Source organism: Zingiber officinale, chromosome 3B (genome assembly GCF_018446385.1).
Source record: "Zingiber officinale cultivar Zhangliang chromosome 3B, Zo_v1.1, whole genome shotgun sequence".
Taxonomy (NCBI): domain Eukaryota; kingdom Viridiplantae; phylum Streptophyta; class Magnoliopsida; order Zingiberales; family Zingiberaceae; genus Zingiber; species Zingiber officinale.
In genome coordinates this window covers 124,290,213-124,307,782 of record NC_055991.1, presented here as the reverse complement: position 1 = coordinate 124,307,782, position 17,570 = coordinate 124,290,213, and the positions used below count along the sequence as shown (strand labels likewise).

Here is a 17,570-nt window from a genome sequence, read left to right as displayed (position 1 = left end):
AAATTTTAATAAGAATACTATAATTTTCTCTATATATATAATTTAATTTTGAATGAATATTTAAATTTATAATTTATATTTATTAAGATCGTTTAAGTTCGATAAAAACTCGAATAAGCTCATGAGCTATGAATATATTCGTTAAATAAAACTTGAGTTTGGCTCAATTGTAAACGAGTCAAACTCAAACATTCAAGAGTTCGTCTCGGATCGGCTAGATTACACTAGTACTTATACATGTAAATGATGCAATAATTAAATCGGCAGGAATTAACTTCCATTACAGAAAAAATATAATTAGGAGAAACAATTAAAGTTAACACCAAACGATGGAATTAATTCCATATTTTTGACCAGGAAAAGATGTTCATATATTGAAATTGACCTTTAACCGATCAGTCTATGTTTGTTCGGAAGTCAAAATCATTTATGGAATGATGAACTGTGAACACAAAGGAATACGTGAAAAATATCTTTCATGGGGCCGAGTTCAAATCTTTCATGCTTTATACTTCTAAACTATTTGCTATGGCATTAATTATATCGAGGTACGTACGTACGATAATTTAAGCATGATCCAACGGAAAGCACACTAACAATGATTTATACGTTGAAAACCTCCATAAAATTTACGTGTAATACATTAGAATCTCTCTGTCTCTCTCTCGTACTCACTTTATTCTTTCAGACTCTTTTAAATAAATAAATCTGAATTGACCTCCCACTCCATATAAAAATAAATGTATTAATATCAAAAGAAAATAAATATAGTTTTGTTAGACTCAAAGACATTATCATTAGTTTATAACGTCAAGACGGCTCCATCGCAGTTTTCTCCAGCTCCGCCGCGCCGCCCGGATTTGATGACGGTGTTTCCTTGCACTTGGACGACGTCACGGCCGATCCTCCGCTGTCCTTGGGCCGCCTTCTATGCGAATGCTTGGGGATCGCCGGCGCATCCTGCGAGGCCGCCACATCCTTCTTCCGTCCCCGCCTGCTCTTCTTCGTCCCTCCATCTGCCACTTCAGAACCAGAGATGGCCGGTGTTTCGTCGGATTTCGGCCGTCTCGAATGCCGCGGCCTAGTGGAATCGTCGCCGGCGGGGGATTCTTCGGTCCCTCGGCTCAAGAAGTCGGCGCCTTAAATCGTTAAAATTAAAGAAATAATTATTACGACAAATTTAAGTTAATATTCTCATTAAATTTTTTTAAAAAAAAATCAGACATTTTACCTTGAGAACCCCAAGCGTCTGACGTGGAACTTTCCTTTTCTGGACTGCCAGGCGTGGAATTGATTGGAGCTGAATGGTAATCCTTCATCTGTTTGCAAAACGTTCCAAATATAACAATTTACCAATTTAAATATTTTTTTATTAAATTTAATATATATATATATATATATAAAAGAAAATTTATAAATCTACCCATCCTGGGTCCTCGACGTTGGGCCCATCGCATCCGATGTGGGCCACATGCTTGACGTCAGTTGGAAACCCAATCTGTAATTCTGGCTCTTTCTGATCTGCATCCAACAATTACTGTAATTAATAGGCACAATTTCGCAATGATTCTTCGTGATGCTTCGAAGGAAACAAGTAGCACACCAAATATTTGAGAAATGTAGCGTATGGGCTTTAGGATTCCCTTCTTCATGATGGATGCTCTTGTTATAAACGTGTGGAATGTCTGCAGAGGTTCCTAATTTTACTGATCTCTATGTATCAACACTAAAACAACAGCAAAAAAACAAGTGTTATTCTAATAAATGCTGAATTTCTGAATGAAAAAAACACAGTTATGAATGGAGAAAGTTTAGTTGGGGTAAATCTTGGCTCCATCTTACCATTACATGAAGACAAAAAAATTCCTTAGCACCTCTTCACTCTCCTTATCACACCATAAATAGCTAAATAATAAAATAAAATTTAGGCGGAAGACACAAAACTGAACAGCCCAAAGCGATTCTTTGAGACGCTGGATTATTATCAATTGCAACAAGAAGAGGAAGAGGAAGAGGAAGAAGCAAGCGTGTCTAACTGGATAACTGAAGAAGAGGAAGAGGAAGAATGGATTGTGATGGTCAAATGGGAGGCATTTGATGGAGGGAGAGAGCACGGCCAGTGGAGATGGCCGTGGAATTACAGAGAAGATTTGGAAGAGAGATTATGGCTGTCTGTCTGCGATCAGTTTTAAGAAGCTGTTCTTTTATTTTATATAAAAAGTAAGGATTAGTTTGATTCGAGCCAAGAATAATTGCGTCCCTGCAAAGAACACGGAGCGAACTCCGTTGAATTAGGAGAGCGTTGAATGCTCTTTCTTTAATTCAAATTTCGATTATTCCCCTTTCTAATTATTTTTCTAATGCTAATCCACTTAAACAATGCTACAATATATATATATACACAAACACAAATAGGCCGGTTAAAAATAGAACCTTATTTCTATACTTGAGACAGGCATCACGTGTAATATGAAATAACAGTTTTACAAAATTATTTTTCTTATTTGAGTCTATACTTTAGCAGTGTAACCATAATAATTGATAGATTAGCTCTGAAACACTTTACCAACAATTTATTTTCAAAGAATTGAAAGACATAATAAAACTAGAATTAAGTGCCATGCTTTGTTCGATTTTAAACTATAACAAACAGCAAGTCATAATAAATCAAATCACTGTAAGATAATGAATGAGTAAATAAATGATTATTGGCTTGCAAGTAAAGCAAAAAGAATATCAATATAATTTCAAATAAATATTCAGGTGGATCATTGCCGAGAAGACTGTAAATTTTTAATTCAGAGTATTTGAAAAGATTCAAGTTCTAAACAAGGAAACGAGTTTACTACAAACTCTATGCAAGACTTCAACACCAACACAGGATCAGAAACCTAATCAAAATTCACGGATTAGTCCTGATCAGCTCAGACTGCATTTTCCCTTTTGAGCCTGCCCAGTTTTTGCCTGATGGCACGTCCTCTCTGGAGAAAAATTAAGAAACTCATTAGCACAATGACCAAACGAGATTATGGGAAAGTAAAAGGGATGAAAACATGAGTAGCTTAGCATCCTAATGCATGTAAAGTCTACCTTAATCTTGGCCACCATGACCTTGAACCTGTCAAAGTCATTTAGTGCGGCTCTCCTCTTCTGCACGATAAGCTTCCTGCCCCACGAGCAGTTCTCCCATTTATTCTTCACATCTGCAGCAGGATGCCAGCTTATAACCATGTACATAATTACATGTTATAATGTTAGAATTCATTAAATCTTGTACCAGCAACTTCCATGGCTTGAATGAGGGTCTTCTTCTTAGGAACTCGTGGAATGTCAATCTTTATATCAGTAAGAGAAAGCCTCTTAAAGTTAATTTGGCCACGCACCATATCAGGAGCATCCACCAAAGCCTGAATTTGTGACAGAAGCAAGCAAAACGCTTATTATTAATACAATAATCAAACTCCAGAATCAAAAAAAAAAAAAGGAAACAAATGACCCTGTTGAAACAATAAACAAAAAAAAGCAATTATAGAAAATCTCGTGTCATAGTATAATCAAGCCAAGTTGTATAGCTCAAAAAGCAAAACACTAACTAGCTGATGCCCGATAATAAACTTTCATCAAACTAACAAGTAGTATTCAAGTGATGATATCCTTCTGATGATGAGAAAAACAAAAGAATTTTCACAGCTCAGGGAAGAAAATCCAAGTTCAATCTAAGATAACAAATTGGGGGAAAAAAGGAGATCATGAACTTCTATTTCTATTTCTTATAATTGTAATTTATTGAATAGTAGGCAACTCTTATGCATTCTCTCACACTTATGACTAAAATAGGTGAGAAGGCCATCTATGAATTCTTCCCATGATGAAGCTCATGGCATGACAAACAATTCACACCATCAAATGACCTCCCCTTTGAGATTTAAAGAAGTTATTTAGTGGGGCCAAGATGGGTGAGAAGGCAACCTTATGGTCATCTAGCATGTCATGTGGAAGGAAAAATCTTTCAGCTCAATCCATTGAGTAAGAAATACACTTCTCCGATTGAGGAATTCTTCTTATGTCTAGTAGGATCACTAGTTTATTGTTATATGAAATCTTTCTACCCTCATGCTGCCATCAACCAAGTATATGCCTTTTGGAACAATATCTTTTATTCTTTTAATAGAAATATCCATATAAAGAAATTGTAAAGGCTTGAGATTCTTTTAAAAAAATAACCATATAGGGGAGATTATAGAAAAGTTGTTGGCCACTCAGATGCTAGCAAAGGATGTCGATGGTGGTATGGAATGATAATGAATTTAGAGATTGTGGTGTTGAAAGTACTTTGACATGGAGAAGGTCATAGCATAGAAAGATGGTGGTGTAAGAGGTTTTTGATCCAAGGATAGTCGGTTTCTGTGAGGAACACTGCTCTATACCAAATTGATAAAAACTTGCATCCTATCTTGTAGAAAATCAAAGAAAAGAGGGAAGGAAAGCAAATTGATTGCTTTAAGGGGATCGACCTCCAGTAGCCAAAGGCTTTTAATTCATTAACTTGTTTGATGCTACATGATATATTTATTTATAAGAATCCAAGTGATGCCTTCTCAACAATTAAAAAGATAAATTCTAACTAATTCTAGACAAGTTCTAATGACGTTACCAATAGGCCATAAGTGGTGTGCATATAATCTCCATTTTAGGGGACCTTGGCAACAAGTTCTAATGACGTTACCAACATGGCAACAGACAACTTCAAATCAAACATTTCGAGTTAATGCTTGACCACTGAGATCATAAAAATGGACATGTCGCAGCATAGTCACGGATTATATAATTAATCTTAGAAATTGAACAATGTAGAACATTATAAGAATATAAATCTACCAACTTCTCAAAATGCATAAAGCAACAATAACTAATCAAAGAATAGACTTTTGATACGAGTCATACGTAACCTAAACTCATAAGTTCATTATGCAGTTTAATCGTGCATAAAATTGAAGACGTCAAAATCAGAACTCGCCACGTACCCTGTTCTGATCGATAACGTCGACGATGACGACGAGCCTTCCATACTCCTTCCCGTAGTTCACAAGAGCAACCCTTCCGATCTCCACATATCGCTTGAACGGCTGCCAAAAAAAAAAGAAAAACAAATCCATTAGAAGAAACACAAACTCAGCTCGAGGACACACAGAGAGTTTCGATTAACACGAGAGACGAAATTAACTGCAGAAATCAAGAGTCTTCAAAAAAAAAAGGAGGAAAGGTTCACCATCTTGAGGTCGACGGGGAGAACGAATCCGCCGCCCAGCGAGGAGTGAGAGAAGAGGCGAGAAAGCGAGGAGCAAAGTTTTTATACAAGGCACGGGTTTTTGATCTGGCTTTGGCAACCGTCCGATCTAGGGCATTTCTTCACCCTTTTCATTTAAGTACATTACTCGCGTTAAGGATGAAAGAACAAAAAACAAAGACGGAAAAAAACATAAAAAATCTTCCGTTGCCGGGACTCGAACCCGGGTCTTTCGGGTGAGAGCCGAATATCCTAACCAACTAGACTACAACGGATTCTTGTTACAACTGCTACATGAAATTTATAAGAATGGTTTATAACAAGCATTCCAACATCAGGTGATTCTTCTAATGAGTTAAAACGTTGTTGAGAACAGAGAGCTTTATCCTGGGCTCTTGCACTTCTTCTGCGAGGAGCTGCTCTATTAATTTCTAGCAAATGCCTCATAGTTAAATTATTTGATATAAAGAGTGGCCTACCCCACATATAGGAAGCTCTAAATTTAAATTACAAAAATTAAAATAACATTTAGGTGGACAGATGAATTTGAATTGAATTCTATTTATTTTTCACATAATTTTAATTTTTGAATAAGCCAAACTTAAATGCCTTCACTAGGAATTTTTTTCTTTTCAATGTAAGATAAAAATGGAGTTAACAAAAAAGAATAAAAATAGCCCTATATGATTTAAAAATCTAGGGGGTTCTCCTTTGAATTTTTTTTTGTAATGCATTTACGTCTTGTTCATGCATGTAATCCTTTATGGATAGATAATTAAATGCTTTGTGTTTTTCCCTTTTTCTTTCCTTTAAAACATACATAGGAAAAGATTACAAGTGGTCGTGTTATGCTATAAGAGACGAAGCCCAACACCCACTGCTTTAATGCTCTATATCCTCCTCCTCTTCTTCTCCTCGTATACTGATCTATTTGATACACACTTCTTCCCTCTTCTCTCTTAGTGTTTTTGCAGAGATCAATGGTAACAAGAATCATTTTGCTTTAAATAATATCGTGCTTACTGATCCATTTCTATCCTTGTATTTTTTTTTTCTGTAAGAAACATATGCTATATGTGGCCATGAAAAAAATAATATCTTCTGCCATTTTCAACCTCTTTTCCTGTATTTTATTGGAATTTTGTATTCATGTGTTGTGCAGATTGAGGGAAGATTTGTGAATGATCAAGCAATGAATCAACCGATGAGTAAGAAGAGGAGAGGAGGATGGCTATCTGCAATTTTATTACTGCGTAAGACTGGACTTTCTTCTATATTTATGAACGTTTATTATTGATATATAATATAAACTAACATTTTAAATAAAAAAACTTATGTTTTCAGAAAACAAAACTATTAGTACAGCACTATAAATCTTATAGTATTCATTACAAACAGTGGATTATTTAAGATTTCTCCAAGGCAGTATATAGTCAAAATTTCAATTTTCAAAAAACAAAGAACAAAAACGGTGCATTCTCTTCTCTTTTCTACTTTTTTTTAAGATATATTTATAAATTAATTATAATGTTTATCATTACCACTAAATGTTCATGTGAGAAGTGAGCAAAAATTTTATTGGCAATTAAATCTATGTATAGATCATATGCCATAAACGGCGTTGTATGTTGAGTAAATATTTAGGAAAAATATTTACTAAATACCATCTACTATATAAAGTAACTTGTGTGGTTAACTGCCATACATTTCAGCTATTTTTAATTTGTGACAAAAAGATATAAACCACCAAAAGGACATTCCATAAGAAGCTTCTCTTAAGTGGAAAACTATTACCGTGGGATGGTATGGAATAAGCATTAAGTATAACTTGTTATCCTTCCTGCTGCTTGTTTAGACGGATAGGTTTTTGTGTTTAGGGTTTTCTCCTATAAATCGTTGCTTCGGCACCTTGAAAGAGAATGTTTGTTAGGCATGAAATCTTAAGAGGTGGGATGTAACATGATAGTGTACGTTGCATTGATCTAACTGCTAGATGGGATGTCTATTTTGATCTCTTTGCACGACAGTTGAGGTATGGATATGCATGCCTTCTCTGTCCTAACATGCATGTGTATGTTTTAGTCATCTGTATTAATGACTAGCTACTTATGATTTATCTTCTGTGTTAACTTAGGGATGAATTGGTAGGAATACTGGGGCAAGTGTATCATCTTTTTTACTACATGTATAGTTTAAATCCTATCCTCTCGAGATGGTGCGGTGATTGAGACAGAGGGATGTTGCCATATGAGGTCTTAGAGTCAAAACTTGGTGTGCTCGATCATACCTTCCCCCATGCTTTGGTCACTTGCACTAATAGCTAGTAGTCACCCGTAATTTATCTCCTCCGTGTTAGTCTAGCGATGAGTTAGCAGGAGCACTAGGGGCGAGTAAATAACCTTTTGCCACATGTATAGTTCAAATCCTATTGACATAATTGGTAACATGTACGGATGTCTGTATGCTCTAATAAATTTTAGGGTTAATTTTAAACAGTGTAGAATGTCTCATTGAGTATCTGATCTCCTCCATATAAAGGATCGTTGTATTTGATATATAGTTCTAATACATTGCGATAAACTCAACACTTCTCTTGCTAATTGCAACTTAACCACCCTTTGTTTGCTGCCATGACCCTCCTGTGATGCAGAAACCCTATGATCAGAAGAAATGAATTTTGAACTATGGCGTTTCTATTTCGAATGTTGTGGTTGTTGAATTTTTATTACAAGCCTTCGAATTCCATGGAGGATTCGACTCGAATGAAAGATGGTAGAAAGAGATTTTAATTTTGAACCCGATTAAATAATGTGGTAATTAATACGGATTGAGAATTTTTGGATTGGATATGAAGATGGATGTGATAGAATTTTACCACTTGAATACCCGATTAAATTTTTATATACATATATAAAAGAAATATTTCTTTTCCCAAATACAATTATAGGTAGTAAATATGATATTTGGGTAAATATTCATAACTTAAGTAATTCAAATATGAAAAAAAAAATACAATGGTAGATGGTAATACGATATGATCTAGGATATCCAATCTTTGGTATGGAGATGAGGATGAAAATTAATATCTAAAGGTATAAATATAATAAATGAGAATGAGAATAGAGGATATGAAATCATATCTAAATTCGATCCATTGACATTCCTAAAGTGTCTGGTGGTAGTTAGGATGGAGACACTAGGACATTTTTGTATGTTTGTCATAGCAAATAAAAGATTATGTATAGAAGAATATATTATGGGAAAATAAAACTTCAAATGGAACACTTTCATAAAAATTCTCATAAAATAGAGAATGAAGTTTTCATTTTGTACATGATAGATCATGAATTAGTATCTCTATCAAATATTTGAAAAAGTCCTAATTATTTTGAATTTTCTATTTTTGAAATGGGATATTTAAGGAATCCTTGTCAATAGGATCAAATCTTGAAATATTTCCATAAGATTAATTTTCCTTATTATTAAATAAGCCCCTTGAGTTAGTTTGAAGTTTTTCTATATTTTATTTTGGGGACAATAGAATTGCATTATCATAAAGGATAATTTGTTTAAAAAAAACAATATATAGATCCGTCATATTAGTAGCCTCGAGCTGCCCACTATCATTGGAAGGGAGGTAAAGCGAGAAAACTCAAGTGGCAAGTGCCTAAGCAGGAATCTATATAGGTAATAAAATCCTATCCAAAGATTTAACCCCCAACCTCTACGGCCTTATCCCAAGTACTCACCACGGAACCATACCCGAGGGCATAATTTGTTCCACAAAGATTAACTAAGCTATTGCAAAATGACTTCAAATTCATATCTTTTATATGCATGACATGAATTGGTTGAGCTTTCTTTGTTAATGGATCGGCTAACGTTTAATTTGTTGATCAGTGAATCAAGGCCTGGCGACGATAGGATTTGTCGGGGTGGAAGTAAACCTAGTGCTGTTCTGTACTCGAGTGCTAAGACAAAGCAATGCGGATGCAGCAAACACCTTCAGTAGGTGGATGGGCACAGTACATCTCTTCTCCCTCGCCGGCGCCTTCTTGAGCGATGCCTATTTGGGAAGATACTACACTTGCGCCTTGTTTCAACCAGTCCTCGTTATAGTAAGATAACTATATCATCTCTCTTAGCTACCTTCACAATGTCAATAAAAAAGATTAACTAGCTAGATCAAATTGATGATTCCGACTTAATTTGGTTCCCATCACTCATTTCTTATGTGTTTAATTTACATGTCCGGCCACCAGGGATTGGTGGCGCTCTCACTCACGACCTCCTTCCTCCTCCTGAAGCCCCGCGACTGCGGCACTATGGATTTCTTCTGCCACCAACCCTCCACCTTCGAATACGCCATGTTCTACCTTTCCATCTACCTCATCGCCCTCGGCAGCGGCGCCTACGAGCCCTCCCTCGCCACCTTCGGCTCCGACCAATTAGACGACCACGGCGACGACGACGAAGAAAACCCAAACATCTCTTCCAAGCAGCAATCCTTCTACAGCTACTTCTACGTCGCCACCAACCTCGGCTCCCTCGTTGCCGAGACCATTATCGCTTACATCGAAAACACGGGGCAATGGACTTTGGGATTTTACATATCCGCGGCCTGCGCGGTGCTGGCGATTGCTCTGTTCTTCCTAGGGAGGACCAGGTACCGGTTCGTCCAGCTGAGTGGGCCCAATCCACTCTCCAGTTTCTGTCAGGTGGTGGTCGCGTCTTGCAACAAGGCCAAGATCGCGCTTCCTGTGGAGAATGGATTGCTTTACGACGGTCCTGAAGAAAGGCAGAAACCAAAAAGTACGGCGGCTCTCCCTGCTAAGGATTTTAGGTAGACCTAGCTAGAATCATAAACCACCTTCTTTTATCAAGAAAATTGTATTCGGTTTGCTTAAATTCTAATTAACTTTGTGCACAGATTCCTTGACCACGCAGCGATCGTGACGGAAGAGGACGCAGTGGCTCCCAATCCATGGCGGCTCTGCACGGTAGCGCAAGTGGAGGATGTCAAGTGCGTGCTCCGCGTCGTCCCCATTTGGCTCTGCACACTCACCTTCGCTGGCGTCTTCGTCCAGATGGTGTCCCTTTTCGTGGAGCAGGGCGCGGCGATGGACACCGCTCTCCCCGGCGGCTTCCACATCCCCCCGGCCAGCCTCACCGCCTTCGACATCCTCGTCGTCTCTTTCTTCATCGTCTCCTACGACAAGCTTTCTTGGATGCTCGACAAGCTCAACACGCCCGTCTTCCCCCCGAACTTCGACCTGTGGAAGATGGGTGCCGGGCTGGTCGTGGCGATGGCCGGCATGGTCCTCGCCGGCATCCTAGAGAGGGAGCGGCGCGATCGGGGGGAGGGTCACCAGCAGAGCTCGTTGTTCATTCTGTGGCAGGTGCCGCAGTACGTGTTGATCGGCACAGGGGAGGCGTTGGTGTACGTGGGGCAGTATGATTTCTTTAGCTCGCAGGTGCCCGAAGCTCTGAAGAGCGTGGGGATCGGGCTGTCGATGGCGTCGGTGGCAGTGGGAAGCTACGTGTGCAGTCTAGTGCTGACGGTGGTGATGGCAGTGACGACGAGAGGGGGGAGGGTGGGATGGGTGCCGCCTGATCTAAACCAGGGGCGGTTGGATGCCTTCTTCTTCCTCATGGCGGGGCTAACGGCGGTGGAGCTGGTGATCTATACTTGGGTTGCAAAGAGATACAAATACAAAGTAGCTTCGGATTGAAGTTAATATATCATCCATGAGGTTTGAATCTAATAGGATATAACAAAATTATTATGTGTTAGCAACGACTTAACAACATTGCTTTAAATTTTTTTTGTTGAGGAAGATAAAATGCCCGAAACTTGTCCTCTTCTAATTAAAAGTAATTTTCATTTAAATTTTGAGTCGGTACTTTATAATAATAATTATTATATCGTATCTATTATGATACATTATCTTGTCCGGAATCTGAGTCAGACGGAGATTGGATGAGCTATCGTTGGTGTTGACGGAGAAGCTACTATGACACCCTTATCATATGTGCCCTCAAGAACGGACTCCCACGTGACGCTGACAGACGGCGGTAACTAAGTCGTCGGTACTTGAGCTCTGCACGTACTCAAATAAGCACACGGAACGTTAGAGGCTAGAAATTAGGGAAAAAAATCCCTAGAACAGACCCTCAAACCCTCAAGTCAAGTACTTTTCCCCTAGAAGAACAATGTACGATGGAGAAAGAAAAGTAGAAGATAAGTGCAAATGTACAATAAAGTATCCCTGCTCAAGGGAGAGGACCTTCCTTTTTAATATGACAGTGCGTACTTCTGGAACCTGACTTATGTCAGGGAATGTCAGATGTCATGACCTGTCTGGTGATGGAGGACCCGTGACACTCTTTTGTGGACTGGAAGAATGTTCCATTCGCAGATGACTACATACCATTGAAATATTTTCTGACATACAACAGTTATTCTCTGACATGCAGTTACGATTCCCTGACTCTGTTGTCGTGTAGCGCCTTCTATCCCGCCTGGGTATGACTAGGGCAGCTCGTGATGATTTGTCAGGTATAACACCTGACCTAAGTCTTGAGGGGCAAGGAGAGCTGATGTGATATCGCTCAAGAGTTGACTGGGAGTTGGTCGACTGAGAGAATCAAGCCTGGATATAATCAAGATGTAAAAATCTGACCAGTCAAGGTAGGTCAGACATCACCCCGATTACACATTTTGATTCAGATATAGGATCCTAATCTGTAAGCATCCGACCAAACAGTTCTACCTCTTCTTTCCCTGGCTACTGACTGTCACGTCCTCCTGACTGTTGACTGTCACATGCTCTTGATTGTTGACTATCACGTCCTTCGGACTATTGACCGTCACATCTTCTTAACTTTTAACTGTCATATCTCCTTGCCTTCTAACTATCACATCTCCTTGACTCTGACGATCTGACCCTATCATGATACATCATATCAATACAAATATAGATTTAACTTAACATTCACATTGTAACGAAAATACTGGATTGAATTGTGGAGTGAACGCCCTTTTAGTTATTGTCCATACAAAATGTCTACAATGAAATTAAACTAGTTTAATAAAGGATAATTTAAAATTAAAACCTTTTTCCTATTTTCTTCGCAAGAGGATGATAGGATTTGTTTATGAAAGGATAGCTCCGCAGCCACTGAACGGCGAGGGTTCACGTAGAGTTCGAGCTCGGCTAAGAAAGCTGCCTCCTTGAATCTTCCGTATGGCGTCCATGGCGTTCTTCTCCGCCCGCTCGATCGTCACCAATCTCTCATGTCGGAAGAGACAGGCGCCGTTGCCGAATAAGAGAATTCGATGCGTCGGTTGGGCAAGTAGCTCCTTCCGCTTATATCGCCACCGCTGCTAATCCTCTCATTTTGGGTGCGATTAATGCATTTTTTTTTTCTCGGTGAGCTTACAGGATCCAGAGGGCATCCTCGGGCCGCCCCAGCGAGGTCACATCGCTCGACTCGAATTTAGGAAGCAACTGGAGAAGGACGCGGTTACTCGGGAGGCCTTCAACCGCCAGCTGCGAGAGGAGCGGGAGCAGCGCCGCCGGCGCCGCGAGGTTCGCTTTAGATGCAGTTTCTCATGCATTTCCCTCGAAACAAAGTTGGGGCGTTCGCTTAGCTTTCGTTTCTGCTTTCTATATGGATAGTCTCGCGTAGTCCCGGAGACGATTGACGGACTGATTGAGTATTTCCTTGACACTGAAGCACGGGAGATTGAAGTGGAGATTGCGAGGTTGAGGTCGCGGTGAGCTGCTTGAAGCATTCCTCTTTTGACCATTTAATGTTTTTATTTTCCTTCCAATAAACTGAAGCGAACAGGTTATCTTTCAGAAGGATGAACCAGAGACTGAACACTTATATTTGTTTGCCATGACATTCTTGTATAGGAAATATTGGGACAGCAAGAAAATTGAAATGCTTTCTTAAATCAAATATGCTTGTTTTACTTGCTCTTAATTTCTCATCTTTTCGCCCAGTTGGCTTAGTATTAATATCATAAGTTGCTAGTTTATATTATCCTGCATCGAAAAAAAGGATCAAACACATGCCTGAAATTTCCTTCCGCCGTTGATTTGCTCCCGTTGGTGTAGCAGAGTTGGTACTCGGGTGGCAGAGTTGCCTCATTGAGCAAGAGTCGATTCCCCAGGGTTCATTCCCCTGAGGATTAAATGTCCTCTCAGCTAGGAGGTCACTCGGTACCATGATTTACCTTCCTTCATCTCGCTGAGGGCCCGGAGATGAGAGGAGCTCGGGGTGAGCGAAATCATCTTTTCGCTTCATGGGAGATGATTTTTTAGAGAAGAAACTTGGGGAACCTTCATTTCTATTTCAGAGTAATATATGTCTTTCATGACCTTATTTTTGACCGCGCCAAGAGTCTAAGGCAGATGGTTCGAGTAGCTTGCAGTATTGTCGTTGTACATATCTTTGTGATATAATTGGCAACACAATCAAAATAGACTTCTCTCTTCATTTCTTCTGGCCTTGCTGTTTGGTTCTATGTGCACTGTAAGCATATGCTCTCTTGCTTTCTGCACTCTTGTCTCATTATTGAAGCTTAATCAAGCATGATCATGAAGGAGTTGTTAGCAAATGTCCAACCTTGTCGGATCATAAAATATGTGTTGCACCTTTACTTGACAACTTTGTGAATTTAGTATCCTAATCAATTCTTAACAGTGACAAATTCAGGTGTAGAAAACTAACAAGGGAAGTTTCTTGTAGTTTCAAGGTCTTAACAAGGGAAGGTTCTTGTAGTTTCAAGGTCTCCCCAGTTATCTTTGCTAAAAACTTAGTACATAATATTGAGGTAAAAACAGAAGAAAAGACTATTGTGAAAAAGGATGATTGAGGCGATCCCCAAGGATAGATAGATTTAATAGTATAATACACCAGTAAATTGCTACAATCATCTTATGATAGCTCTAGAACAAGGTTTATCTCTTATATCATCTTGTAACTTATTTGACACAATCACTGCAGATTAAACAAAGAGTTCTTTGATCACCTACAAACTGAACTTGGGCAACTTCGATTTGCAATCAATAGAACCAAGGTCCAATTGAATGTGCATAAACACTGACACAAGTTTTCAGGTATCAGTGTCATGACACTATTTCATGCATACAGGAAATAGAAGACAGGACAATTGAGTTGGAAGCCATGCAGAAGGTCTTGCTAGAGGGCACAGGTTCTTTTGGAATGCAAGTATATTTCACAAGATTGAATTGTTCTGTTATATAATTATACAAGCCTTCTTGTCCATTTTTTTTTGGTTACAGAAGCATATGATAAGATGCAAATGGATTTTGTATCAGCAAGGGAAAGGCTTATGAAAATACTACAGGCCAAAGACAGGAAATCAGCTGTAAGATGGTGTATCATATTCAGTCACTAGTTTTGTTTTTAGATCTGGAGACAAACTAGTGGTAATTGTTTCACTCTGTCTGCAGATACTGGAGTTGGTTGAGAAAAATGAGCTGAACAGGTCTGTCTTGGCTTTACTAGATGAGAATATAGCAAGTGCCCAAGCTAGTAATCAGGTTGTTGAAAAGTCACCTTTTGATTTGCTTTTCGTAATGGCTGATTAGGTTAATCTGCAGGGTGTTTGGTTGTTTATATGCTTAGCCTGTAAATGTATCCTTAATTTGCAGAAAGAAGCTGCAGATTTTATGGAGAGCGTCCGTGCCACTGTTGTGAAGTATATAACACTATGATGTCCCAATTATTCCTTTGTAATCTTTGTTTATACTTAACGGCCTGAGCTGCAATCGATACAGTATCTTTCAACCTTCTGTTGTTAACAAAGATCAAATTTGTGCTATTTCGGTGCTATGAAGAATGTTTATTGAGCTTGTTACTTATCTTAATTGTTTTTGATATTTGTCTTATCAAATCTTAAACCGATCAAAATTATGATTCTTAAAGGTCTCAACTCTTGAGCAGATCAGCATGCATAACCAATGCAAAACGTGTAATGAATGATGATTAGATTTGCATCTTCTGTGTGTAGAGAACTTGAGAGAGAATCTTAACTTTAAGGTTGCCTATTCGTAGCAATTGTTGATCCTAAAGACCGAAATTACTCACTAATGGCGCAAAATTAGGGTCTATCAAATTTTGTCATAGATATGACCAGATAATTTACTCTTCATGGATATGACGAGATAATTTACTCTTCTAGGGTTTGCACTATCAAATAAGAGTTTGTGGTTCACTCATCTCTTGGACAAGGTCACAAAATCCTCCTTTGAAGCGCAAATATGACGACCTAAGTTTTGTGAGGAAGAAGGATGTTGTGTTGCTATCAAGAGATAATTTGATTATACAATAAAATTACTATAAAATTCAATTGGATATTATATATATGAAGGGAATCATTCTCTTAATTACAATTTTCTTAAGTTAGTGTAATTGATAAATTATAATAAAAGGTTTTAATATCATCATTACTCTAGTGATATATCGAGATAGTTATGAGATGATCCTAAATCACATAGCAATAGTATCGAAAGAACCATGATCATAGTGAATATGAGCAAAACTTACTATATTTACGTTGTGTGATAGCAACAAACAATCTTACACTCGTAGATACAAAGTGGGAGAATAATCTACTAAATGTGACTCACTATAGGAATACATTTGGTATGCTGCCTAGTATTCATGGAGTTTCCTACATTTGAGTACAACTTAGTCCTTAAGACTTCAGATTACTACTTATTTCATGAAAGTATCAATGTACTTTTGATGCTTGTGAGTTGAAAACTTTTAATATATAACTATTGGAAAGCATCAACGGAAGATGGTGTAACACTCAAAAGTGTGAATAATATATCAACCCCTTTTGAAAGTCATTCATTTTTGTGGCCTTGTTGCATATTAGGCATTGTTCTACTTTTGTTGCGAATACCTTTAGCTTGTCCTACCCTATTCACAATCACCATAGCCAACTCTGATTCCACAAACCATCAATCATTTAGATCATTTTTATATGTTCCCTTTTATAGATCCACAAATCAAACTAAATGTGCTTGACCCACGTACATCAATAATGCTGTGCCCAATAACTGATGCATACATAAGTTGGCAATGTATAAGCTTCCACTAGCCTTTAGTGCACAAATTCCACTCCTACTTGCTATATGAAAGCTTACGATCTGCCACTTGAACTTGTTTTTCAATTTTTTTTTCCTTTAGTTTGACTTGAACTATTTAGAGATGAACAAGAGAAATGAAAATAATTTTTAAATTTAAGAGAGTCAAATTGAGAAAGGTAAAAAAGTTGAAGGGGCCAAGTGACAATATTTATTGCCTTTAAAATCTCCCTCCGCGCTCTTTGTTCTCCCTCCGACTCCAACGGCCGCCAATTAATGGAAGGCGCTCCGGCGAAACCAGCCTTGCTTGCCCTCCTTCTCGTGGTCTCCCTTTCCGTGGCTTCCGCCTTGACCGTTCTGGAGGACACCTGCCGCAGCGTCGCGGCATCGCGCCCCCGCATCCACTACGATTTCTGCGTGGCCTCGCTGCAGGCCGGTGACCCTGACCGCCGCGCCGCCGACCGCCGGGGCCTCGCGGTGGTCGCGGCTCGTCTTTCTCTCTCCCGCGCCGCGGGTGCCTCCGCAGAGATCGCGCGCATGGCCGCTGGGGAACGCGATCCCCCGCGGCGGGAGTGCCTGGGAGCCTGCGCGGAGGTGTACGGACAGGCCTCCGACCACTTGAACCGCGCCGTGCGCGAACTCCGTGCGGGGAGGTACCGCGAGGCCGTAACGTTTCTGAGCGCAGCCGTGGACGCGTCGGAGAATTGCGAGGACGCATTCCGGGAGGTCGTCAGCGGAGGCGTCTCGGGCTCGCCGTTGGTGGAGCAGGATAAGGATTATTTCATGGTGACTGCCATGGCACTCGCCATCACAGTGATGTTGTGATGAGGGCGTGGGATGGTTTGGAAATGGAGATTATTGAAGGTTAACTATGAAAAAATAATAATAATAAAAAGTATTTCACCAATGATTGGTCATTTATCAAACAAAGTTATTCAATACCCATATCTTGACTATTACACACCTGTCTCATTTTGATAGGATATAGTAATTACAAATGCCAAAAAGATCATTGATTATGTTCTTTTGTGTATAGTAAAATTGGATAGTATTCAATTAAAAAATAAATAATAATAATAATAATAATAAACCCAACTAACCTGGAGTGACACTTCATCCATAAATTTTTTCTATCTATCACTAAAATAAAT

General features: G+C 39.0%; 5 protein-coding genes and 1 non-coding gene across 6 annotated transcripts; 3 read left to right on the top strand and 3 right to left on the bottom strand.

The window, feature by feature from the left end:
- Window positions 1-660: 660 nt before the first annotated feature.
- On the bottom strand, window positions 661-1,847 carry LOC121968582 (CRIB domain-containing protein RIC7-like). Its single transcript, XM_042518901.1, has 4 exons — window positions 1,604-1,847; window positions 1,424-1,521; window positions 1,232-1,319; window positions 661-1,139 (listed from the first exon to the last, which is right to left on the bottom strand). The coding sequence occupies exons 1-4, from the start codon at window positions 1,650-1,652 to the stop codon at window positions 811-813; spliced, it is 564 nt and encodes a 187-aa protein (XP_042374835.1). The 5' UTR covers window positions 1,653-1,847; the 3' UTR covers window positions 661-810.
- An 873-nt stretch (window positions 1,848-2,720) lies between these two features.
- On the bottom strand, window positions 2,721-5,398 carry LOC121967572 (60S ribosomal protein L14-1-like). Its single transcript, XM_042517880.1, has 5 exons — window positions 5,270-5,398; window positions 5,025-5,126; window positions 3,278-3,407; window positions 3,091-3,203; window positions 2,721-2,981 (listed from the first exon to the last, which is right to left on the bottom strand). Exons 1-5 carry the CDS (start codon window positions 5,270-5,272, stop codon window positions 2,925-2,927), a joined length of 405 nt encoding a protein of 134 aa, XP_042373814.1. The 5' UTR covers window positions 5,273-5,398; the 3' UTR covers window positions 2,721-2,924.
- Window positions 5,399-5,489: 91 nt separating this feature from the next.
- On the bottom strand, window positions 5,490-5,562 carry TRNAE-CUC. The gene has a single exon. It is a non-coding gene; the product is annotated as a tRNA-Glu (tRNA).
- Window positions 5,563-9,534: 3,972 nt separating this feature from the next.
- Window positions 9,535-11,019, top strand: LOC122055188 (protein NRT1/ PTR FAMILY 7.2-like). The gene is made up of 2 exons (XM_042616569.1): window positions 9,535-10,130; window positions 10,218-11,019. Exons 1-2 carry the CDS (start codon window positions 9,535-9,537, stop codon window positions 11,017-11,019), a joined length of 1,398 nt encoding a protein of 465 aa, XP_042472503.1.
- A 1,408-nt stretch (window positions 11,020-12,427) lies between these two features.
- LOC121967571 lies at window positions 12,428-15,192 on the top strand. The gene is made up of 8 exons (XM_042517879.1): window positions 12,428-12,639; window positions 12,733-12,879; window positions 12,970-13,067; window positions 14,306-14,378; window positions 14,453-14,513; window positions 14,605-14,690; window positions 14,776-14,865; window positions 14,977-15,192. Exons 1-8 carry the CDS (start codon window positions 12,535-12,537, stop codon window positions 15,037-15,039), a joined length of 723 nt encoding a protein of 240 aa, XP_042373813.1. The 5' UTR covers window positions 12,428-12,534; the 3' UTR covers window positions 15,040-15,192.
- A 1,503-nt stretch (window positions 15,193-16,695) lies between these two features.
- On the top strand, window positions 16,696-17,244 carry LOC122055187 (putative invertase inhibitor). Its single transcript, XM_042616568.1, has one exon. The coding sequence runs from the start codon at window positions 16,696-16,698 to the stop codon at window positions 17,242-17,244; it is 549 nt and encodes a 182-aa protein (XP_042472502.1).
- Window positions 17,245-17,570: the final 326 nt, after the last annotated feature.